Below are 25076 nucleotides of genomic sequence, written 5' to 3'. Positions count from 1 at the left end.
GATCCGAGCGCGCCCAGCATTGGTAAAATCGGTAAAAATCTGCCTCGTTTCGCTGCCGAAAGTATTCTTCTCTTTTTTATCCTCTTTTTCTTTATCGTCTTCAAGCCCATGCCGAGCTTCGTCTTGGCTTTCATCGCTGCCCAGACAACTGCCGCCGCGGCTCTCTCACCGAGACTTGAGTCTTTCGCGACAATGCGAGTTTTTGCTTTCTCGGCGAGTACCTTATCCGCCGCGTGTCTCTCGGTAAGTTCGCTGCTCCGAGAGTACGTTATATCGTGTTCACGGCACGCCGCGTCCAATGGGTTGACGCCTTGATCACCTCTAGCCAATCGCTTTTCCAAACGAGTTCCCGGGCCGCAAAATTGATAGCCGGGGATATAAAGCTCGACCGGAAGTGCGTTTATCGCACGATTTAATAGACCTGTACTTATTTTCGCTGACATTCGCTGCAATCTTTAGACAATACTGAGCAAAGCGCGAGTTCGCGCAGCTATAAATAGGTGGACGTTGGAGGTCAAATCGGGAGTGAGAAAATGAAATTCGTGCGACAACCTCTGACGATACGAGTGATGAATTACGACGACAGAGTACGCTGCAACGTGAATAAAGGTGTACGCAAACACGGTACGATGCTACCGACAACTATACGCGCGATCGTTTGCGGCCCCTCAAACTGCGGTAAAACCAACGTGTTGATAAACCTGCTGGAAAGTCCGCACAGCGTGCGTTTTGAGAACGTGTACGTGTACTCTAAATCACTGCAACAGCCGAAATATTGCTATTTGGAAGATTTATTGACGCCGATTGACAAAATCAACTACTTTACATTCTCCAATAACAGTGACGTCATTCCACCGAGCGAGGCATGTCCAAATTCAATTTTTGTCTTTGATGACATGGCATGCGACAAGCAGAATACGATAAGAGAGTATTTCTCAATGGGGCGCCACTCGAACATCGACTGCTTTTATCTCTGTCAGACATACGCGAGAATACCGAAACATCTTATACGCGACAACGCGAACCTGCTAATTCTGTTTAAACAGGACGCCACCAATTTGAAGTATGTGTACAACAATCACGTAAATACCGACATGTCGTATGAGGATTTTAGTGAGTTATGTCGTACATTTTGGCAGCAAAAGTATGGATTTCTAGTGATAGACAAGGACAGCTCGCTTACGAATGGGCAATACAGATAAGGATTTAACGAGTTCGCGATACCGCAGAGCCATTAGTCGTCGGCAGCACTCTCTAGAGTTTCTTTCGACCGAGAGCCGACATGACTGATAATATTCGCGATCGTGAAAAGGTTGCCATGGAGATTGCGAAGACGGCTGAATCGATCCGCAAGAAACATCGCGCTCTGAAAACCGGAAAGATCGATGACGATATCGCTGTCAAGACTCACTTTAAACCTATTATCGAGCCGCTACAAAAGATTGTCGACAACGCGACGATTTCAGTGAAAAACGAGCCTAACACCGACAATAACGGTGTGAAGATCGAGACACGGTATGAGGGGGAGACACCGAAAAAGAGAAAACATAAAACTATCAAGCAATATAAAGAGGAGGAGACATCGAAAAAGAGAAAATATGATATTTCGAAGCCATTGGACGCTTTATTGCCGACAACATCTACACCGATAAGCGCACAACTTGTGATACCCAAAACACTCGTAGACAAAAATGTTTTCTAAACCACGCGTAACCCGCCCGAAATATCCTTTCGACACTGGTTAAGATCGTCGGAAGGTCAACAAATGATGCGAAAGGATTGGAGACCATTAAGACAAGAGTACATGGACGCTCTCCTTGGTGCTGATGAGAAGAAAGAAATTGATAATGTATACGGAGTCTATTTCGGCGAGAATGAAATGCGGCTCGGCAGCAAGCGATTCGACATTGACAAAGATGACAATATAATCATAGGCGACACGCGGTACATTGGAACGCCCGGATTGTACAAGTTGATCTTCAAGAAAAGACCTGATTACCAGAAGGATGATTTGCAAAAGTACAAGCACATATTATTGGCGACAAACGCATATAAACGCAATTTTAATGCGCAAGGTCGTGTGAAGAGTAGCAAGGGTGACAAGTACAAATATATAATTGCACCGTTGACGCAGGTGGAGAGCCCAAAATCTGGCATGGGAATGCCTCGCGCTATGACGCTAACCGACAATAAGATTGATTACGTGCACTGGGACGACCCCAACAAGCTAGTGGATCGCTTACAATTGCTCGACGCTTCGCGCCAAGCCGGCAACAACGCGCACGACAACGAGATCCTGTCGATCATCGAGGAACTGCGGGAAGCAGGCATTATTATAAATTAAACGAGGTCCCGACAATCTATTCAGTTCATCGCGTGACACTTTACAAATCATTGAAAAAATGTCTATCAATAAATTTGGATTATTCGAGAAAAGAATTGATACAACCGGCGATCATTGGTACACATTGATGAGAAGATGTGTGCGTAAAAACGCTCTACCAGAATTTTTGCATGCGCCAAACACTACCTCAGACATAGACATCTAATGAGCGGTTGGCTCAGAAACGTCTATCAAACAGTTGTGAAACGTCTAGAAGGGATTCTCGAGTGGTTGCAAACAGTTGTTGAACAGCTACGAAGGATTATCAGCATACTACTAATCTACAATGAGCAGCGACGGTAGTTATGTGACCGCTGACAACTGCAGTAACAAGTCTAACAGTGAACGGCGTATCAGCTGCTGCGATCGAGGTTACGAACATGTCAAGCAGGGCTGCGAACGAGGCTACGAACAAGTCCTTAAAGGTTACAAACGAGGATATTTTGTTTTGTGACGCTGGGGAAACCGTCATGGTACTGCGCACCTCCAGGTAGAAGTGCGGGTTATGTGGGACTCCTTGTTCCTCTTGATCGAGCCACGAGTGGTTCGACCAGGGGGCCCAAGGCCTACCTCACTAAAACCCCAGCGGGTGTCCTGCTCGGGCGTTGGGTAGGGGACGGCGAGGATGGTATCCCATGCCGTCTCGCCGCCCTTCCGCTAAGCCGTCTCCGAGGAGCTGCCTCGGCCTTACGGCCGAGACCCCTCCCCGACCGCACAGTCAATGACTGTGCGGTTTCCTCGCGGTTGCGGCGCGGGGCGACACCGGCCCCACGCCGCGCCCTCCCAAAAAGTTTGGGGGCGGGGCCATAACTCGAGAACTCCCGCTCGAGCCATCGCCCTCGCCCCCTCGGTGGTCGCGACCCCCGGACCCCCTAAGAGTGATCCGGTTCGGCGTTCCACCGGGGGAACCCTCACCAGGGGGTTCCTCTCTGAAGAAAGAAAATCCCTTTCGTGGACGACGTTGTCCTCCCACCGATGCCTTATGGCTCCCGGTGAGAGTGCTCCGCACGTCACGTCTCCGTCCTTGAGAGGGGCCCAGGCGCCCCCAGCGGACGGGCGATGCCCACCCGCCAGGGACACGTGGCCCCACCTTGGTCCCCCCGGCTGCGGCTCCCTCCACTCCCTTGGGAGTTAGGATTTGACTGCAGCCGAGGGAATTATTCGTTCGGGGACGCGGCCGCGCCTACCCCGCCTAAGCGAGGCGACGCACCCGCGCCCATGAATTCCCATGAGATCCTCGGGGGGGGGGAGCCCCGGGACGTAAGTGTCCCCAGCCCCCACCCCCCCGGAGACCTCATCCCGCGTCTATATTTGACGCGGGTATGTGCGGGGCAAACCCCCCCCCCCCCGATCTACGCCGCCATAAACGAGCAAGCTCGTCGACGGCGAGGAAAGAGAGGGCCCGCCCCCGCCTCCCATGACTTCGTCTCCTCTCCTCCTCCTCTTTCTCAGGTTGTACCCCTCTGCGATCCCCACCGCCATCGGCAGGCAAGCCCGCCGACGGCGGGGGCGGAGGGGGCACATCTCTTCCCTCCATATCTCCTCTTTTTTTCCTTCTACTGGGGGCGCGCTCCCCCCGATCCCCGACACCACAAACGGGCAAGCCCGCCGATGCCGGGGAAAGAGGGGCACGTCCCCGCCCACCGTCTCTCCCTCTCTCTCTCCCTCTTAGCCTCCTCCTTCTGAAGCATAACTTTGCTGCAGAAGGAGGAGAACGCCCTCCATGCTTCCTCATTTTCCGTCATTTGCCCCCACTATTGAGGGCAACGACAGGTTCCCTCCTACTACAGCCACGAGCTCCACTCTCTCGCCCGCCCAGGCAACACAATCCGCCAGTGTGTGCTGGGCAGTGTCGCGCTCGTGACCGCAGTGATGACACCGCGTTGTGCGCTCTTTCCCTATCCTATTCAGGTACTCACCGAAACAGCCATGTCCGGTGAGTACCTGTGTTATATGAAAGGACACCCCTCCTTTGGCCCTGTCTAGTCAGCTTTCTAGACAGGGCCGTATAGCCTCGACGGTGCTCTGTCCTGGCAGCCTTGGATCTGCAAGGCTGTCCTTCCATCTTTGGATCAGCGACCGCCGAGAGTGGACTCTCACTGTACGCCGGAGACTCTCCGTCACTATGATGCCCGCCCGCTGATAATCACGCGTACGCGTGTAAACTTCCGCGTACATGCGGGCGAGCATCTCCACAGGGAGTACTCCAGAGAGCACCCCCACTGCCGCCCAACTCACTGTACGGTAGCCTCGACAGATCCTGTTGGCTACCCGCCTCTGTACTTGCCTTATTGTTAGTGCATTTCTTGGGCCGCGGGCAGCCTCCAGGCATTCCGCCCATACCGGGGCCCCGTACAGGAGCATGGCGTGTATCGTTCCGGCGTACAACTTCCTAACACTCCCGCCGGGTCCCTTAAGATTGGGCAGCAGACGCTGTAGCGCCATTGCTGTCCTCTCTACTTTGGGGGATATGCGGCGGAAGTGCTCCCGGAAGGTCCACTTGCTATTGAGATGGAGGCCTAGGTATTTTAAGCAGGCCCCCATCTCTACTGGAGTGTCCTTCACTCTGATGTGGACTCTTGGTGGCGCCCCATAAGAGTCATTGTGTAAAAAGATAGCCTCAGTTTTTTGGGGCGCCACCTTGAGTCCCATCCGTCTTACAAAGTGCACAACGTTTGACTGCGATGTTCGTCCGAGCGGTCGCGTCCTCCTACGAGTTCCCCCCGACTATCACCAGTGTGTCGTCTGCGTAACACACTGTGTGGCAGTCAGGGGGAAGGGCTTGCCGAAGAACGGCGTCATATGCGAGATTCCATAGAAAGGGTCCAAGCACTGACCCCTGCGGAACCCCGCACGTCATTTGACGCCTTTGTTCCTCGGCATTACGGTTGGTATAGGCCAACCGCTTTGGCCCTGTCTACGCGAGTGGATAGACAGGGCCAAGGGAGGGGTGACATTTAGGATGGCACAGGTGCTCACCGGGCATGGATGCTTCGGTGAGTACCTGTGCCGTATTGGAAAGGAGCGCACGACCCGTTGCGTCCATTGCGGGCACGAGCGTGACGACGCGCAGCACACGCTGGAGGCGTGTGCTGCCTGGAACGAAGAAAGGAGGGAGCTCGTGTCCGCGATGGGCGCAGACCTCTCGCTCCCGGCCGTAATTGCGGCTGCGGTCGAGAGCGAAGACAAATGGAGGGCCTTCTCTTCCTTCTGCGAAAAAGTTATAAAGCAGAAGGAGGAGAGGGAGAGAGAGCGAGAACGGAAGGGGCAGAGGAGGAGGAGGAGGAGAAGGCCTCCCAATGAGAAGGGGAGCGAAGGGGAGGACGGGGATGAAGACTGGCTTCCCCCCTTCAAGGATCGGCGTCGGACGCGGAACACGGCGCCGACGTCGACCCGACCCGGGATGAAATTAAAGGGGGGGGGGTGAGACGTACATACCGTCTTATCCCCATCTCCCCTCCCAAGCCCGGCGAGAGGGATGTGAAAAAGGGAGGTGATAGAAAGGGTGATGGAAACGGGGAGGGGGTTTCTCCCGGCGCAACCGGGTGAGACCCTCTCCCCTGCGGGGGGGCGGGGGCTGCCGGTCGCCGGCCGCAAGACCTAGGTCCCTCGGCCGGGGGATGAGTGGCCCTCCGCCTCCCCAGGGTACCGGCCCCTCTTCTCCCCCTGTGGGGGAAGAGGGGTGCTGGCTTTTTTTCTCCCCGGCGGTGGTGGCCGGTCCTCGATTCCCTTTGGGACGGAGGGGGGCCACCATCGACGGGGTTGTGGGGGCTAGCGTCGTCGGGCCTTAGGGCCCGGCGCCGCTGACCGCCCACGCGTGGGAGTGACGGGGGCGCCTGGCCGCATGCCCGCCTGCCGGTGGCTCATAGGAGTCGGCTGGCGGGGGGGTGGGCGGTCCTGCGCCCTCGTCCAGCCGGGGTCTCTTTGAGGAGAGACCCCGGCGTTAGCGCCGGATGCCGGCGGCCGAGCCCTGAACCCCCTCCGGGGAAAGGGTGATTGCCACGGCACCCGGCAAAGGGGGGGATTGCGGGGGGTCCAAGCCTCGGCTTGATCCCCATTGCATGCGGTCCCCCTCCCGCGAGGGTGCGAGGGTCTGTTGCCCTCCCGCCGAGAAAGACGCCCAGGGTCGGGCGTTCTCGACTGGAGGGAGCAACCCTCGCGAGGGAAGTCACCCCCCCGGGGGTGGTTTCCCTGAGAGGGACCCCCTCGGTTGGCGGTCGAACTCGGCTACCCTTTGGGTGCCGGGGGAAACCCCAACCGGGGGGCGGGGTGCGGGCATACTCGAGCCGTGATCCCGCCCCCCAAAACCAACGGGAGGGCGCAGCGTGGGGTTGATACCGCCCTGCGTCGTAACCGCGAAGACCTGCACTTGCGGGGGGGGGGGTGCCGCCTTCAGTGGCATCCTCCTCAGGAGGGATAAAGGCGGGGAGGCGGCTAGTAGGCATGGGATACCAGCATCCTGGCCGCCCTCTAATAACGCCCGAGAAGGTATCCGTAGTGGTTTTAGTGAGGTATGTCTTGCGCCCCCTGACCGATCTATTCGTGGATCGGCTAAGGAGAGTAAGAAGACCCACATAACCGTCCGCCCTCTACCCGGAGGGCGGGGGTATCCATGAGGATTTCCACTACGTAAAAAAAAAAAAGGCCAACCGCTTGTCCCGGAAATAGTCCGCCAGGATTGACACCAGATACTGGGGGATCCTGATAAGCCAGGGCCGCCCCAATCCGGTGCCATGGCAAGGTGTTGAAGGCGTTCGATACATCTAACGACACAGCCATCAACACCCCGCCTTCCTCCGTTACGGCCACCGAGATCGAACAAACCCAACGAATAGCATCTATTGTGTATTGTCCAACCCGGAAGCCGTATTGTTCCCGGTTCAGATTCTGACCTTTCTGGGACAAGTGGTAGACGAGGCGGTCCACTATGATCCTCTCAAGAATCTTACCCGCCTCGTCTATTAGGCAAATTGGCCTATACGCCGAGGGCATATCCCTCGGCTTGCCTTCTTTAGAAAGGAGGACTATTTTGGCCTCCTTCTATTCTCGTGGGAAGGAGCCCATGCGGAGGCACTCGTTGTACATCCTCCGCATGGGCCCCGCCAGACCCCAATAGGCGAGAGCCCATATCTTTCCGTGGACGCCATCAGGATCGGGAGCTTTCCTAGACTTAATCTTCCTGATGGCGCCGCACGAAGCTCTCCTTCCCCCCATGGCTTCCTCGTCTCACTCCCATTCCCGCTCCGGAATTGGGTCATCATGATCCTCCTCCCGCGGGAACAGGGTGTCTACGACTTGGCCGACAAATTGGGGGTCCAAGGACTCCGTGATTGGGACGCCTCCGCTTCTCAGCTTCTTTAGAACTATACGATGGGGCGCCCCCACGGGTCCTCGCCCAGGGAGGAGAGCAACTCCTTCCAGGCTCTCGCCTTTGCCCTCCTTATCAGGACGCGTAGGTCATCTCGCTTTTTTTTGTAGATGTCCCACGCGTCCTGATATCCCTCGGGGTCCAACCGCTCGAATTTCCTTCTCTTATAGGCTCTTCTTCTGGCATGGTCGGAGGCTCGCCTTGCTTCGGCGATTTCTTCCGACCACCAGTAAGCCTTTCGGGGGGACTTCCGTTTTATCTTGGGCATGGCTGCATCACAGGCATCATTACTGTCTTGAGCAGCTATGCCCTTTCTTTTTCCAGGTCCCCCCTATTTTCCCCTTCTCGTACCATCAGGGCCACTTCGACCGCGGCCAGAAACGCGTCTTGGTCCAGCTTTCTGAGGGCCCATCTTTGAGAGACAGCCTCTCTGTTTCGGCGGCGCTCCACCACCCCACGGGGGAAGGCACCGACGGAGAACTTTACATATTTGTGATCAGAAATGGTTTCGACCTCCGTCAGCACCCCCCACCCGCTTACCAACCTTGAGGCAGAGGGAGTGACCCATGTCAGGTCTACGATTGACTCCCCCTGCCTCCTAACACATGTGGCCTTCCTCCCCCTATTACAGGGGAGAAGACCACCTCGCGCCGCCTAGTCTAGAACTTGTCCACCCTGCCAGTCGTCGCGTGGGGACCCCCAAGCACCTGACTTGGCGTTGAAGTCCCCCGCGACGACTATTGGGGCGGAGTGATATTCCGCCAGCTGTCTCTCTATGGCGTGTAGTCTCCCGCAAAAGTCCCCTCTACTGAGACTCGGCGGAAGGTACACGCCAATGACGATGATGGACCCCCATCTGACCGTGACCGTACCCTCTCCCGATTTTAAAGGTTCCATTGGGGGAGAGTTTGACGCTCCTCTGTGGGTGATCGCAGCCAAGCCGTCCGTACTGCTCGCCACGTTGTTGTCTGGAACACGGTGCGGCTCAGCTACGATCCCCAGGCCGCAGTCTCTCTCCGCCATATTTTGGACGAAGAGATCCTGGGCCGGCCCTGAGTGATTTAGGTTTGCTTGTAGTACTTTACAAGCCATTTCTTTCTTTTTTCTTCTCCGTAGGTCCTACCTCCATAGCGGCAGGATCTCCCTCATTTAGTTTTAGTTGGAGGCGCGTCTTTTTGGCGCCTCCTTCTGGAAATTTCTCCTCCTCTCTCTTCTCCCCCCTTGTGCGTGGAGGCCTTTGGTCTTTTGGGGCCTCTACTATATTGTTAAAATCAATAAAGGGGGGAGCTTCTTGGGAGGGGGGATAGTTTATCACTCTATTAAGTGAGACTCCTCTCTTTCCCTTTTGCATCGGCATGCACGATCTACTTTCCGCTCTGTTTGGTGGGAAGTCCTTTGTCTGCGCATACCGGGCAGTTTACTTCTGCCACGCAGTTTTTGGCTGCGTGGCCCTCATTTCCACAGCGGTAACATTTACCGCTACGGCCTCCTTGTTTGGGCACCGCGCGCGCACGTGTCCTCCCTCTAAGCATTTATAACACTGAAGGGATCTGGCATCTAACATTTCGGCGCGCACCAGTGCCCAACCTATCTGTATTTTGGCCGTGCCCATTATACTATTTGCTGCTTTCAGCGGGCAACGGATCCAGACAATTCCCATTCCACCTGGGGTTTTCCTTATCTCCCCCAGATGGATCTCCTCTTCCTCGCAATTCCCTACTGTGGCTATTGCTTTAATTACTTCGGAGGCTCTGATGGACTTATCGAGCCCCCGAAGTCTCATCTCTGCCATCTTGATTGGGCGTTGGACTTTGACGCCCGTTTTGCCTTTCAAGGCCTCCCTCATTCCGAGGGCAAATCTATCCGCCTTCTCATGTCCATTTGCCCCCGATATCTCAAAAATGTACGATCCCGTTGCTCCTCTTTTGATCGTTGCGCCTTCCATATTAAGGCCATGCGCCTCCATCTTTTGCCGTGCCTGCCGGAGGTTTTTCTCATACGTTCCGGGAGGGCACGTCAGTGTAATTGCTGCCGTTCTGGGTTCCCTCCTTTTCTTCTTCTTTTTAGCTGGCTCTTGGCCAGTCATTTTTGTGTGGGGAGAGTTTATGTTTGTAGTTGCGCTCACTCTGTCTCCCTTTATCCTCGTATTTGCAGCCACAGTCTCTTTCACAGCTGCTGTTACTGCTCTCGCTTTTTTCTCTCTTCTGGAGACTACTTCACTCCAGGAAGCGGCGACCCTCTCGTTTAAGGATTTTGAGACTTGTCTTTATGGCGCTCCTCCTTTCTTCCCTGCACCTTGAGGTATCAACTTTATTCCGGGTTGCTGTTGTAAGGGTAAAACTGTTGTATTACTCTTTACCGCCTCCTTTGATTTGAGTCCGGAGATTCTTGCTGTTGCCGGGCGCGAGGACGGATTTAACGTAGTGGCGGGCCTTATTCTAACCGCCTTTCTTACGACCTCCACTCCCTTGACTATCGGCTTGGCAGCTGTTCTCTTCTCCTGTGCCGGATTTTCTAATCTGGTTGTTCCCACCTTTGCCCTTTTTTGTGATTTGGGCTGTTGCTGTTGTTGTTGCTGCTCCTTGACTCCTTTTTTGGCTCTGAGGGTTTCGCCATATGTGGGTACTGGGCATCCCAGTCTTTTGTCGAGCTCCTTCACTACTACACCTTCGATCATAGCCACCATGGCCATGAATTTCTCTTTCTCTCTGACTTCCTCTTCTTCTCTTTTATCTTGTGAAATAATGTATTCCGCATTTCCTCTTTTGACGTACATTGTTCCGCGCGTCTTGGGGGGAAGTCTTTCCCCTCTCCATTTCAGTAAAGTAGGATTTTTCTTATATTGGAGGATGGGTGGGTATTCCTCGTCTTCATCATTCACTTCCATCCTTTCCACGTTTTGATCCTTTCCTTCCTTCCTTTTCAATCCTGAGGTGCGCGAGGTCTCCCCATCGTATGGTGGGGGTGAGACCCCCCGCATCTCGATATCTTTGATCAGGGAGGCTTCCCCGCCTACGGGTGGAAGTGAGGTTTCCCTGATTATTTCTTCTCCTTGGGTTGATGGGACCCCCCCCCCCCCCCCGCTTTTGAGTGGAAGCGGGGCCCCATCAATCCGTTTTCTTGCCCTGATCCTTATTCCTTCTCTATTTGCGTTATGCGGTCCTTCTCTTTCATCATCATCTGATGTGTCCGAATTGAACTTTGGACGAATTTTCTTTCTATTGGCCCGTTCCAGTTCCCTCTCCAGTTGCTGCTTTTCCAGCATTAACTGATGTACTTGATGGCGTAGTTCCTTTAGTTGTCTCTCTACTGAAGCCTTTGTCGGGTTCTGAACCCTTAGAGCTAACGTTGTTGCAGCCGCACACGTGTCTGCAGCTGCATCTTTGGCTTGCCTAGTCAGTGAGCCTTTCATTTTCCTGCACGCAACGCTACTTTATAAATTGCCGTTGCTTTCTCTGAGGTGATTGTTTCCAGGTCAGGGATTGTCATCTTATAATATTCCTCTCCTTTTTCCCTTATCCTCTTGAGGAAGTCATGATATGACTTCCCTGGGTGAGGTTCTTGTAAAGGGTCCAAGATCTGTTCCAGGCGCGCTTCCTGCTCTTCTTGTTTCGCAATTTTTGCAGCCTTTACTTTTTCGAAATCACCGGTGGTTATTGGCCGGCTTTTTCTTTTGGGTGCAGATACCGGTGGTAGAGCCTGTTCCTCTTCTGTTTCGCTAATACCCTCTTGTTCCTGTACCGGTATATTTGTCTTGGTACAAAGAGCAGGGAATTCTTTCTCGTCGAGAATGTTTTTTGCTGTAGGCCTTTCTGTGTTGCCTTCCCCTTCATTTGGTAGGTTGTCTGTATCCTCAGTGTCCGTTCCTATTACTGATTCCACCATCCTCCTCCTTTGGGCGAGTGCGCTGGTTCTCGCCTTTTCTCGTTCCATTACCATTTTCCGTCTTCTTTGCGCAGAACCGTTTTTGGCTTTTTCCTTGTTCGACGTTCTCGAGAGGGTCGAAGAAAAGCTACTGGTTGAGTCACATTCAGCCAGGTCCACTAAGTCCACTGTAACTGGTCTCAGTAGATTCCTGTGCCAGCGGTACTTCTCTTCTAGAGAAGTACGGGTGTCCTCTTTGCCGTACACCTCCTCCAGTTCCTTTTGCGCGTTAGCTCCATCCGTGTTGTTGTTTTGTATATTGTTAAAATTCTTACTCATTTTGTTTAGTCCCACTGTCCCGCTGCGGCTCCGTCCCCCAGGGTATACCCCCACCGGCCGAGGGATGCCCCGAAACATGACCGGCCACATCCCAGGGCCGGGCTCCAAGTTCCCCCGGGGAGGAGACATATGTCTTAGGCCGGGGGGATACCGCACCCCGGCCAGACTCCGAGCCCCTTACACACCCATGTGGAATTTGACGCCCACACGAGCTTTCAGGGGTCCCGCACCTCCGACCATGCAGGTACCGCAGTGGATGGCCCCACCCGGGGGCCCCACGGACGCTTTGGACAGGGTCGCCGCTCCCCGGCCCTGCCCTACACGTCGTGGCGACCAGCATACCGTGTTGCCCCTCGTCGAAGGCTTTCGAAAGCCTTTGACGAGGGGTGTGCGCCTCTCCGATCGTTCGGTTCGAAAGGGTAAACGGTCCCGACTAACCGGGAGATATCTTTTCTCACCGCCGGGCCCCGCCTCGGAAACGTCCAAGCGGCCCCAGCAGTAGGCGGCCGCAGCACCTTTTTTTTTTTTTGACGCTGGGGAAACCGTCATGGTACCGCACACCCCCGGGTAGGGGTGCGGGTTATGTGGGACTCCTTGTTCCCCTTGATCGAGCTACGAATAGTTCGACCAGGGGGCCCAAGACCTACCTCACTAAAACCCCAGCGGGTGTCCTGCTCGGGCGTTGGATAGGGAACGGCGAGGATGCTGGATTCCATGCCGTCTCGCCGCCCTCCCGCCAAGCCGTCTCCGGGGAGCTGCCTCGACCTTGCGGCCGAGACCCCTCCCCGACCGCACAGTCAGTGACTGTGCGGTTTCCTCGCGGTTGCGGCGCAGGGCGAACACCGGCCCTACGCCGCGCCCTCTCAAAGAGGGGGTTGGGGGGCGGGGCCATGGCTCCAGAGTGGTGCTCCCTCCCCCTTTCAGAGGGAATGGGGATTCGGCATTCACCCTAAAGGCCCTCACCAGGGAAACCCTTCCCTGAAGGGGAAGGGGCCCTCTACGGCGTTGATGTCCTGCCACCGGTGCCTCATGGCTCCCGGTGACAGAGCCCTCCCGCCGCATCTTCGTCCATGAGGGGAAAGGTCGCACCCCACAAGGCCGGGCAGAGCCCGACCCCGCAGACGAGCGACCCCTCCCCTCGGTCCCCCCGGTTGCGGCTCCCACCGTTCCCTTAGGAGTTGGGATTCGGCCACAACCGAGGGGATTTCCCTTCCGGGCGCGCAACCACACCCCCTGTAGGGGTGATGCGTCTGCGCGCCCGGCTCTCGTGAGGCTCTCGGGGGGGGGGGGAATTCTGGGGACTTATTTGTCCCCAGCCCCACCCCGGGAACCTCATCCTGCGTCAAAATTTGACGCAGGTGTGTTGGGGGCGGGCCCCCCCCCAACCGCACCGCCACAAATGAGCGAGCTCGCCGACGGCGCGGAAAGGGAGGACCCGGTCCTGCTCTTCACGTTTGCTCTCCTTTTCTTTCGGAGGTTGTACCCCCCCTCCCCCGGCAAGCCCGTCGATGGCGTGGGATGGGGAGGGGGCACACCTCCTCCCTCCGTATTTCCTTCTTTTCTTCTTCTTCTTCTGGGGGCGCCCCCCCCCCCCCGATCCCCGACACCAAGAACGGGCAAGCCCGCCGATGCCGGGGAAAGAGGAGGCACGTCCCTTCCCTCCATCTCTCCCTCTCTCTCTCTCTCCCTTTCAGCCTCCTCCTTCTGCAGCATAACCTTGCTGCAGAAGGAAGAGAACGCCTTCCAAGATTCTTCATTATCTGTCATTGCCCTTACTATCGAGGGCAATGACAGATCCATCCCCACCGCGGCCACGAGCTCCGCTCTTTCACCCGCCCAGGCAACACACTTGGCGAGTGTGTGCTGGGCGGTATCACGCTCGTGGCCGCAGTGATGGCACCGCGTTGTGCGCTCCTTCCCAATCCTGTGCAGGTACTCACCGAAACAACCATGTCCGGTGAGCACCTGCGTCGTGTGGAAGGACACCCCTCCTTTGGCCCTGTCTAGCCAATTTTCCAGACAGGGCCGTATAGCCCCAACGGTACGCTGTCCTGGCAGCTTTGGATCAGCGAGGCTGTCCCTCCATTTCTGGATCAGCGCCCGTCGGGAGTGGACCCTCACTGCCCGCCGGAGACCATCCGTTACTGTGACGCCCGCCCGCTGATATTCGCGTGTACGCGTGTACACATCTACGTACATGCGGGCGAGCATCTCCACGGGGGGCACTCCGGAGAGTACCCCCACGGCTACCCAGCTCACTGTACGGTAGCCCCGGCATATCCTATTGGCCACCCGCCTCTGCAGCTGCCTTATGGCATCTTTTGGGCCGCGGGTGGCCTCCAGGCATTTTACCCATACCGGGGCTCCGTAAAGGAGCATGGCATGGATGGTTCCGGCGTACAATTTTCGGACACTCCCGCCAGGCCCCCAAGGTTGGGCAGCAGGCGCTGCAGCGCCATTGCTGTCTTCTCCACCTTAGGGGATATACGGCGGAAGTGCTCCCGAAAGGTCCACTTACTGTCGAGGTGGAGGCCCAGGTACTTTAGACAGGCCCCCACCTCTATCGAGGTGTCCTCCACACTGATGTGGGCTTGTGGTGGCGCCCCATGAGAGCCATCGTGTAGAAAGATGGCCTCAGTTTTCTGGGGCGCCACTTTAAGCCTCATCTGCCTCACAAGTCGCACAACGCGGTGTACCGCAATATTCGCTCAAGCGGTTGCATCTTCCCACGAGTCTCCCCCGGCCATCACAAGTGTGTCGTCAGCGTAGCACACTGTGTGACAGCCGGAGGGGAGGGCCTGCCGAAGAACATTGTCATACGCGAGGTTCCACAGCAGGGGGCCAAGTACCGACCTCTGCGGAACCCCGCACGTCATCTGACGTTTCTGTTCTTTGGCGTTCCGATCGGTATAGGCCAATCGCCTGTCCCGGAAATAGTCCGCCAGGATTGACACCAGATATGGGGGGACCCGGTGGTACTCCAGGGCCGCCCCAATCCGGTGCCATGGCAGGGTGTTGAATGCGTTTGTTATGTCCAAGGACACAGCAAGCAACACCCCGCCCTTCTCCGTTACGGCCTCCGAGATCGAACGGACCCGAAGAATCGCGTCTATCGTGGACCGTCCGACCCGGAAGCCGTATTGCTCCTGGCTCAAGTTTGGACCTTCCCGGGACAAGTGGTAGACAAGGCGGTCGGCTATGATCCTTTCTAGGATCTTACCCGCCTCGTCTATTAGGCAGATTGGCCTATACGCCGAGGGTATATCCCTCGGCTTGCCCTCCTTAGGAAGGAGAACTATGTTTGCCTCCTTCCATTCTCGTGGGAAGGAGCCCATGCGGAGGCACTCGTTGTACATTTTCCGCATGGGCTCTGCAAGACCCCGATAGGCGAGAGCCCAGATTCTCCCGTGAACGCCATCAGGACCGGGGGCTTTCCCGGTTTTTATTTTCCTGATGGCGCTCCGAAGCTCCCCTTTCGTGACCCCCATGGCCTCCTCGTCTTACACCCAGTCCCACTCCGGAATCAGGTCAGCTTGACCTTCTTCCCGCGGGAACAGGGTGTCGACGACTTGGCCGATAAATTGGGGGTCTAAGGACTCCGTGATAGGGGCGCCCCCGCTTCTCAACTTTTTGAGTACTATGCGATAGGGGCGCCCCCATGGGTCCTCGTCCAGGGAAGAGAGCAACTCGTCCCAGGTTCTCGTCTTTGCTTTCCGTATCAGGACGCGCAGGTCATCCCTCTTCTCTTTATAGTTATCCCACGCGTCCTGATACCCTTCGGGGTCCAACCGCTCGAGCTTTCTCCTTCTGTACACTTTTCTTCTTGCGTGGTCGAAGGCTCGCCTTGCTTCGGCGATTTCCTCCGACCACCAATATGCCTTTCGGGGGGACCTTCGTTTAATCCTGGGCATGGCTGCATCACAAGCCTCGAATATCGTTTGAAGCAGCCATGCCCGTTCTTTTTTTTGATCTCCCCTATTTTCCTCTCCTCTGACCATCAGGGCCGCCTCGACCGCGGCCAGAAACGCGTCTTGGTCCAGCTTTCTAAAGGCCCATCTTCGAGAGACAGCCTCTCTGTTTCGGCGGCGCTCCACCACCCCACGGGGGAAGGCACCGACGGAGAACTTTACATATCTGTGATCAGAAATGGTTTCGACCTCCGTCAGCACCCCCCACCCGCTTACCAACCTTGAGGCAGAGGGAGTGACCCATGTCAGGTCTACGATCGACTCCCCCTGCCTCCTAACACATGTGGCTCTTCTCCCCCTGTTGCAGGGGAGGAAGCCACACCGCGCTGCCCAATCCAGAACTTGTCCACCCCGCCAATCGCCCCGCGAGGAACCCCAAACGCTCGACTTGGCGTTGAAGTTCCCCGCGACGACTACCGGGGCGGGGTGGTTTCTTTTAGCTGTCCCTCGATGGCGTGCAACCTCCCGCAAAAGTCTTCTCTACTGAGACTCGGCGGGAGGTACACGCCAATAACAATGATGGACCCCCATCTGACCGTAACCATGCCCTCCCCCGACTTTAACGGCTCCATCGGGGGAGAGTTTGACGCGTCCCTGTGGGCTATTGTAGCCAAGCCGTCCGCACTGCTTACCCAGTTGTTGTCTGGGACACGGTACGGCTCGGCTACAATTCCCAGGCCGCAGTCTCTCTCCTTCAGATTATGAATAAAGAGATCCTGGGCTGGCCCTAAATGGTTCAGATTGGCCTGTAGTATTTTACAGGCCATTCTCCTTTTTATTTACTTCCGCGAGTCTCGTCGCTTCCATAGCGTCGGGATTTCCATCTTTTATATTCTCTCGGAGGCGCTGTCTTTTTGCGCCTCCTTCTACCGGGAGTTTTTCCTCCTCCCGTTTCTCCCTCCTTGATCTGGGAGCCCGTTGCTCCTGCCGCAGCACCCTCCAGGCTATGCTCCTTGGTTAACCCCTCCGGGCTATGCCCCTTGGGTAACCGCAGTTCGCCTTCTCCGCCACTTCCAACCCGGATTCGGAAACGTCCGAGCGGCTCAGGAGTGGCCAGTCGCAGAGACGCTGGGACGAGAGCCACGCTCTCCAACCAGCACCCTGCGACTCCCAACTCGCCGTCAAGCCCCGCCTCGGAAACGTCCGAGCGGCCTCGACGGCCGACTCGCGTGGTCCCCTCCGGGCAGTGTCCCTTGGGTAAACCCTCCGGGCTATGCCTCTCGGGTGACCACGCGTGGCCGCCTCCGCCGACTCAGCCCTGCCTCGGAAACGTCCGAGCGGTCCTGAGTACGGCCTACCCCAGGGACGCTGAGACGAGAGCCAGGCTCTCCTTCAGCACCCTGAGGCACCTCCCTGTCCTCGGAAACCGCTCCACGAGTGGGCCCCGAGGACCGATCGATATGGCCCCCTCCGGGCTAAACCCCTTGGGATAACCCTCCGGGCAAAGCCCCTTGGGTGACCATATCGACCCCTCCGCCGGCGTGACCCCTCTCCGGGCAGAGCCCCTCGGGAAACCCTCCGGGCAAAGCCCCCCGGGTAATCACACACGGCACCTTCCTCTGCGGCCCCCGCCGCCAGAACCCACCCCCCCAAATTCCGGAGGCACACTGCCCCGGGAAGCCCCGAACAAACCCCCCCCTAGGACGGAGAGGAGGGAAAACCCCTAGCGCCGAAAGCCGCCTACCCGGCTGGCGTGCCGGGCCACAAAGCATGGTGGGAAGGGAAGCGCCGAAGCGCCGTGCAGTCCCTTCTCCTATCGGTGCCATGCCACCGGGCGTTTGATTTTCGGGTCGCCATCCCTTACCACATACAAGCCGAAGCTCTAACGGGGAAGTGGGCCCCGTCTCCCCGGGATGTGGAATTCTTCCACACCCTGAGAGCCCCCAGAGACGGAGGGCATGCCCCCGAGACCGGGGGCAGTGTACCTCGAGAGGTACGGACCACTCTTAGCACCCCTCGCAAGGCTATTCCCTTGCGAAGGGTAAGCCCCCCCACCACGCCAAGGTGGTGGTCCACGGGGGGACGAACGAGGCTATCAACAACTCAGTAAAGGTTGCGAACGGGCCAGGGCGGGCTTCGAACGGGTCAGAAGTGACTGCGAAAAAGGCTGCGATCGAGTCACGAACGATTTTCGAAACTGTCAAGGACGTGAGTGAACGAAGAACCGAAGAACCCGAAATAACGAGGCACGAACCCAAAAGAACCCGAAATAATGAGGCATGAACCCGAAAATAACAAGGCACAAACAAGGCACAAACAAAGCACAAACGCAAAAGAACCCGAAATAACGAGGCACGAACCCGAAAGAACTTGAAAGAACGAGGCACGAACGAGGCACAAACGCAAAAGAACCCGAAATAATGAGGCACGAACGTGAAAGAACCCGAAAGAATGATGCATGAACCCGAAAGAACGTGAAAGAACCCGAAAGAACGAGAATGAATAGTGAAAATAACAACGAGCATACATAGTTTGGAGAGACGGCAGTTGGTAAACGAGTTGCACGCGTCAGCAAAGACAAGTCATAGTGCGAGGATACGATGATCTGTGGCAAGCCGACATTGTCGAGATGCGTCCGTACTCCCGTTTCAACAGAGGTTACCACTACATACTTACCGTCATCGATGTGTTGAGCAAGTATACGTGGGCTGTACCACTTAAGAGTAAAGGAGGAAGCGAGACAGCTGACGCAATCGCCGAGATAATTCGAGATAGCAAGAGATGCCCGAAAAACATGCAAACTGATAACGGGAAGGAATTTTACAACGCCGATGTGCAACGACTTATGCGAAAACATGACATTAATCACTATTCTACATATTCGGTATTGAAGGCGTCGGTCGTCGAGCGATTCAATCGCACGCTAAAGAACGACATGTGGAAGATGTTTACGCTGAATGGCATTTACAAGTGGTTCGACATGCTGTCACGCCTCGTATCAGATTACAACGGATGCAAGCATCAAACGATTGGCTACCGTGTACAATCGTGTAAAAATCGCGGGCACGGCAAAGTTCAAAATAGGTGATCAGGTACGCGTCAGCAAGTACAAACAACTTTTCGAGAAGGGATACACGCCAAATTGAACAACCGAGGTGTTTAAGATTGTTAAAGTGCAGCATACTAATCCCGTAACATATCTACTCGAGGATTATCACAAGACATCTATCGCTGGAGCGTTTTACGAACACGAGCTGCATCGCGCAAATTGTTTGTATGTGTACCTCGTGGAAAAAATACTGCGCAAGAGGGGTGACGAGGTTTACGTGAAATGGCTGGGATTCGACAGTTCGCACAACTCTTGGATACATAAAAACAATGTTATTTAATGTATTTTATTCAATCATTGTATAACATACTATATATTGTATATTTATATAAAATATATAACAAAAAAAAAATATATATATATAACAAAAAATATAATTCTCATTAATACATCCTTTCAATATAATATAAATATAATAAATATAATAAATATAATAAATATAATAAATATAATAAATATAATAAATATAATAAATATAATAAATATAATAAATATAATAAATATAATAAATATAATAAATATAATAAATATAATAAATATATAATAATTTACAACGGTATTCAATAATGTCCCCACGGCAAGGTGTCGGTCGACTCAGGTACGACATACCGTTTGTCGTCGTAGAGACTTAGAGCAATTTTTGTCTCGCTGATGGTATACACTTTATGCAATTTCGATCTTATGCATGACTGCTGACGCGTCATTTCAATTTCTTTATTAAGGCAACGCGTATAATCGTCGAATGTTATACTACGCGCTACGATGTTACTTTTGACGCCTTTTGCCTTTTTAGTGTCCTTTTTACCGTCCACCCGCAAAGCATACATTTTTGCTCTAAGCCCGACGAATTCGGTCATTATCGCACCGTTATTCTCATCTTTCATCAGACCCGGCACCTTTGTATTCGCGAGCGGTATACCGTACGCATTATTCGCGGCGTAATCGCTGGTATCGTATCGAGCGATATCGCGTTTCAAATTTTCATAGACATCCTGACATTTAATTTGATATATTAAACTGTCCGTGTTGGTGTACATTACTTTACAATTGTCACGATAGAGCGGTGACATGTATTCGTGGTGAAATTTATAAAGACAAACTTTTGATATGTCGAGTATGCACATGCCGACGTAGATTAGTTTGTAAAATTTAACTTCGAGTTTGCGTAATTCTATGGCAACTAATTTTTCCGAAAATATGCTTGTACTATAAAAATTTGGTTTCGCGATCATTGCCTCCGCACCATACCGTCCGTCCCATTTTGTTAATAATTTTACATCCACATGATTGCGCACATTTTCCATCGTCTTGCCGAATACCGCATTATTCATCAATTTATATAAAATTATATAATGCAACATAAAATTCGGCTCGTATGCAATTAAAATATGTGATAAATTAGAAGGCCAACTTGACGAGCTATAAGGTATTAATTACAATTTTTTATTATTATACGTCATATTATGTTACAATTGATAAATGTTTCGACTGTACGGCAGTCTTTTTCAATATCATTGTCGCTATGTTAATATGTCAAAGAATTAAATCATTTAGTAAAACCGAACTTATGATACATATAACATCTATAGAATTATATTATGAACAACGCAGTAAAAATTCATGCTTATTGGCTTGAGTTAAAGCGCCTAATCTCAAACATCAGATTTCTGTAGTTCATGCTGCTATAATTTGTAGAAACGCTGTGAAACAATTAATATGTTAGCCCGAATATTAAGTATTAGATTTTTAATAAATAGTGTTAACTTACATCTGTGTCGCAACTTTAACACTTCTTTAAAATCTTTCTTTTTAAATAACATTAGCACTATGTGTAGTTTTCTAATCTGTAGTTTTCTTAGAAAGAAAAAATTTATAGTGATACCATATATTGAAAGAATCTCGGAATTAGTAGCATCAGAATTAAAGAAATCTAATATAACAGTAGGATACAGATGTCTAAAAAAATTAAATAGAGTCATAAAAACACAAAAGGACAGAGATAATCGCCAAAATAATTCGGGGGTCATATATAAGATATCGTGCAATAATTGTGAAGCTACATATATAGGACAAACGAAAAGACAATTAGGCACAAGAGTAAATGAACATAAAAACAATATCAGATTGGATTCGGCAAGACACTCAGTGGTTTCTGAGCATATTGTAAATTTTACACATACTTTTAATTGGAACAACACAAAAATCCTAGATAACGAAAAGAATTATTATAAAAGGTTGATATCGGAAATGATATACATTAAAGAAGAAAAAAAAAGTATCAACTTAAAAAAGGACACTGAGCGTCTTGACGGTTCTTATTTTATTTTAGAAAAATTGTCTATGTCATCTTAAGATACGGATATATATACAGCGCGCTGGCATTGCAAGTTACAAATATTGATTGCTTCTTAAAAAGTACACATAGTGATAATGTTATTTAAAAAGAAAGATTTTAAAAAAGTGTTAAAGTTGCGACACAGATGTAAGTTAACACTATTTATTAAAAATCTATTACTTAATATTCGGGTTAACATATTAATTGTTTCACAGCGTTTCTACAAATTATAGCAGCATGAACTACAGAAATCTGATGTTTGAGATTAGGCGCTTTAACTCAAGCCAATAAGCATGAATTTTTACTGCGTTGTTCATAATATAATTCTATAGATGTTATATGTATAATAAGTTCGGTTTTACTAAATGATTTAATTCTTTGACATATTAACATAGCGACAATGATATTGAAAAAGACTGCCGTACAGTCGAAACGTTTATCAATTGTAACATAATATGACGTATAATAATAAAAAATTGTAATTAATACCTTATAGCTCGTCAAGTTGGCCCTTTAATTTATCACATAATTTATATAAATTTTTTTCAAAATTGTTTTTCCCTTTGTGTTCTAACCTGTGTGTTGAGTTCGATATATTTTTGAAGCCATGCTGACTGCGTGAATTGTAGTATGCGGTATATTTTTGTTATGCGTGGCCCGTGGCGCGTGCACTGCTGTAGATTACGATAGTGTATTACATAGCGCTTCTTATCGTAAAGCGTTGCGAGGAGTTTATACTCCCGCTTGCCGGGCGGTTTATCGCGCGTCGGGCAAAACGGTAGGTCAATGTGTGCCTCATGAAGATGCTGCAGATACTCTAAATCTACTTCGAGAACATAGCCTATAGGCGAATCGAACGCGATAGATGATATATCAAAATTCGATACATCGTCGATCCACCGAAAATCGGCATACGGCAATGGTTGACACATTGCCCATCCGTACAAATTATTTACATCAAAATACATAAGATAAAATGAGGGTTTCGATGGGTCGTACGATTGCATGTACTTGTTATTAGCCTGTGCGTATCGATTTGAACATTGACTAAGGCCGCGTATACCTCGTTCGACAAACATAACCATATCAATGTCTGTTAATAATTCAAATTTTATATTTGTATGTTTTAACATGGCGTCCCATGTATATCCGGGGAGGGTATAATAATACGTGGGATCGAGTCCATAACTTTTTATACAATTGTCGCGAAAATTTTTAAATATATTGGCCAATAACAAGACATCAATTTTTAAATATAAATCGCTATATTCGCCTAGCGTTCGAAGGGAGAATCGGCTCCAGACGGTCTCGGCGTGCGCGTAATCACTCTCGGATACTGTGTCGCCGGTCAGGGAACTGTAAAATGAGTCGCGCGGCGGTAAACATGTGTCTTGTAATCTATCCACACAGTCTATGTATTCGTACAGAAAGACGCCCTTCCGTGTCAATAAATTGAACGTATCTGTCGATAAATTTTGATATTCCGAATGTAAACTTTTTAGTTTATCTTTATCCAAAAATGACGCTAATTTGTCAACACTAGCGCTGAGAAACTTATACGAATCGATAAACCGTAATTTGATATAATTTTTCGAATTATTGTCTTGCGTCAATCTAACAGTTTTCGAGAATAATATATATTTTTCCTTTGTTATCGGCAGTAATTCGATTTCCCCTTCAAACGCTGTGGCTATGTCCTCGATAATAAAATGCGCGTCGTAGCCGGACAGATTGTGAAAGACTATAGGTATACAAAAAGATTTTTTGTAATTTAAGTTACAATTTGAGTGCGCGGGACCCCTGTACCGCCCGGTGAGGTGGCAATGATCGCGGATGCGTGTATCGTCTTCGTCAAACGGTTTCTCACAAATGTGACAATGCGTCGCGGTGCGAAATTTTAACCACTCGTCAGGCGTTAAATTTACCATGAGGACATTGGTCGTTAAAATATTTTTTACGCGGATTGCTAAATTTTTAAGCTTTCGGCGAACTACGCGACGCAATCGACACTACGGCAGGAATTGTACGCTGACAACGAACTGTCGTACGAACACTGTACATAATACGCGATGCTGAACACTTGATGATGTTGATAATTTTTGGCATCTTCGGTCTTTACTAAAACACACTCGAGGTCGGCGTACACCACAAACGGTAGCCGCTCCTTCCTCGTGTAATTGTCAAAGCTGAGCCACTTGTCATTCTTGCTCGGCAACCGGATAGCACAGTTGTTCAGTTTCCCGCAATCTTCCATATGCGCCTGCAATTTATCCGTCGCTCCGAAATAGTGTAAACATCTGTAAAAATAAAAATTTTATTTAAAATTTTATTTAAAATTATTAATATAATTTAAGTTTTAATAAATATATATACTTACCAATCGCATATAAATTTTTTACATTTCTTTTTGTTCAGTTGTGAGCCCACGAGGTGAGACAGATTTTTTATACACGCGAAATGCCCCACTCCGTGTTCGTCCTCTACGTACAGCAGATTGACATGTCTGTCTTTCTTTTTCCCCGAAAGACGTAGCGGGACGATGTTCTCGTTCTCGATGATGTACACGTTTACGGAGATGTCGTTTGCAAATTCGAATTTTTTAATTTGATTCACAGTCACTGGAAACTCAATGTTTTGGAGATTCAGCACTGTAGTGTAATGCGGATAGAAGGATTCTCGTTCCACATGTACAGGGTTTGTCCGGAAAGTAATGCGTCGCATTTTTTTAAAAAAGAATTTATTAATCGCATAGGTAAAACAACTTAAAATTGTTCGAAGTATGACCCTTCTGCGTCAATACATTTTTGCCAACGCGATTTCCATGCGTCATAAGATTTCTGGAACTCCTTGACTGGGATGCTGTTCAGGGAGGCCGTCGAAGTAGCTTGTACGTTGTCAACCGACTCGAGCTGTTGTCCTTTGAGCTCCCTTTTCAGCCGAGGAAATAAAAAAAAGTCCGCCGGGGCCAAGTCGGGACTGTAGGGCGGCTGCGGCACCGTTGCCACACCGATCCGGGTCAGGTAGGCCGTAATAACAAAGGCGGTGTGAGCCGGCGCGTTGTCGTGATGGAGTTTCCATGAAGCGCGGATCTCCTTTCGGACGCGGGCGATCCTGTGATTCAGTCTCTGAAGCACTTCCTTGTAAAATTGAGCGTTGACAGTCTGGCCGGGGGGGTACGAATTCATGGTGCACTATCCCCTTTGCATAAAAAAAAACAATGAGCATTGACTTCACCCGGGACTTGCTCATGCGAGCCTTCTTCTGGCGCGGCGACGACGTCGTGTGCCATTCCGCACTCTGCCTCTTTGACTCCGGATCGTACTGAAAGACCCATGACTCATCCCCAGTGATAACGTTGTTCAGGAAATTGGGATTATCTGCACAGAGTTGCTTGAGTTCTTCACAAACTTCCACTCGGTGTTGCTTTTGCGCATCGGTCAACACTCTGGGCACAAGTTTTGCGCAAATCTTCCGCATAGCCAAGTCTTCCGATACAATCTCGTGAACAATCGTTTTCGGCAAGTTCAATAATTCCGACATTAAGCGAACATTCATTCGACGGTCTGAATTCAATAATTGGCGCACACGAGTCACATTGTCGTCCGTTCGCGATGTTGACGGGCGTCCTGCGCGGGCCTCGTCGGCGACCTCCTTCCGACCTTCTCTAAACATCTTGTGCCATCTGTTTGACTGCGATTTGGAAAGGCAATCGTCCCCAAAAACTTTCTTGAGCATTTCAAAAGTTTCCAGCGGCGTCTTGTCCAGCTTCA

General features: G+C 51.6%; 3 protein-coding genes across 3 annotated transcripts; 1 reads left to right on the top strand and 2 right to left on the bottom strand.

Moving 5' to 3' along the window:
* Nucleotides 1-1768: 1768 nt before the first annotated feature.
* On the top strand, nucleotides 1769-2344 carry LOC146723185 (uncharacterized). The gene has a single exon (XM_085482961.1). It carries the CDS (start codon nucleotides 1769-1771, stop codon nucleotides 2342-2344), a length of 576 nt encoding a protein of 191 aa, XP_085339087.1.
* A 6061-nt stretch (nucleotides 2345-8405) lies between these two features.
* LOC146723184 (uncharacterized) lies at nucleotides 8406-8774 on the bottom strand. Its single transcript, XM_085482960.1, has one exon. The coding sequence runs from the start codon at nucleotides 8772-8774 to the stop codon at nucleotides 8406-8408; it is 369 nt and encodes a 122-aa protein (XP_085339086.1).
* A 7561-nt stretch (nucleotides 8775-16335) lies between these two features.
* On the bottom strand, nucleotides 16336-16689 carry LOC146723183 (uncharacterized). Its single transcript, XM_085482958.1, has one exon. It carries the CDS (start codon nucleotides 16687-16689, stop codon nucleotides 16336-16338), a length of 354 nt encoding a protein of 117 aa, XP_085339084.1.
* Between the last annotated feature and the right edge of the window lie 8387 nt (nucleotides 16690-25076).

The sequence above is a fragment of the Nylanderia fulva genome, unplaced genomic scaffold (assembly GCF_048542155.1).
Source record: "Nylanderia fulva isolate GAGA-0341 unplaced genomic scaffold, ASM4854215v1 Scaffold222, whole genome shotgun sequence".
NCBI classification, from domain to species: domain Eukaryota; kingdom Metazoa; phylum Arthropoda; class Insecta; order Hymenoptera; family Formicidae; genus Nylanderia; species Nylanderia fulva.
Note: the sequence above shows the minus strand (reverse complement) of the source record. Positions and strands in the feature narration are given on the sequence as shown.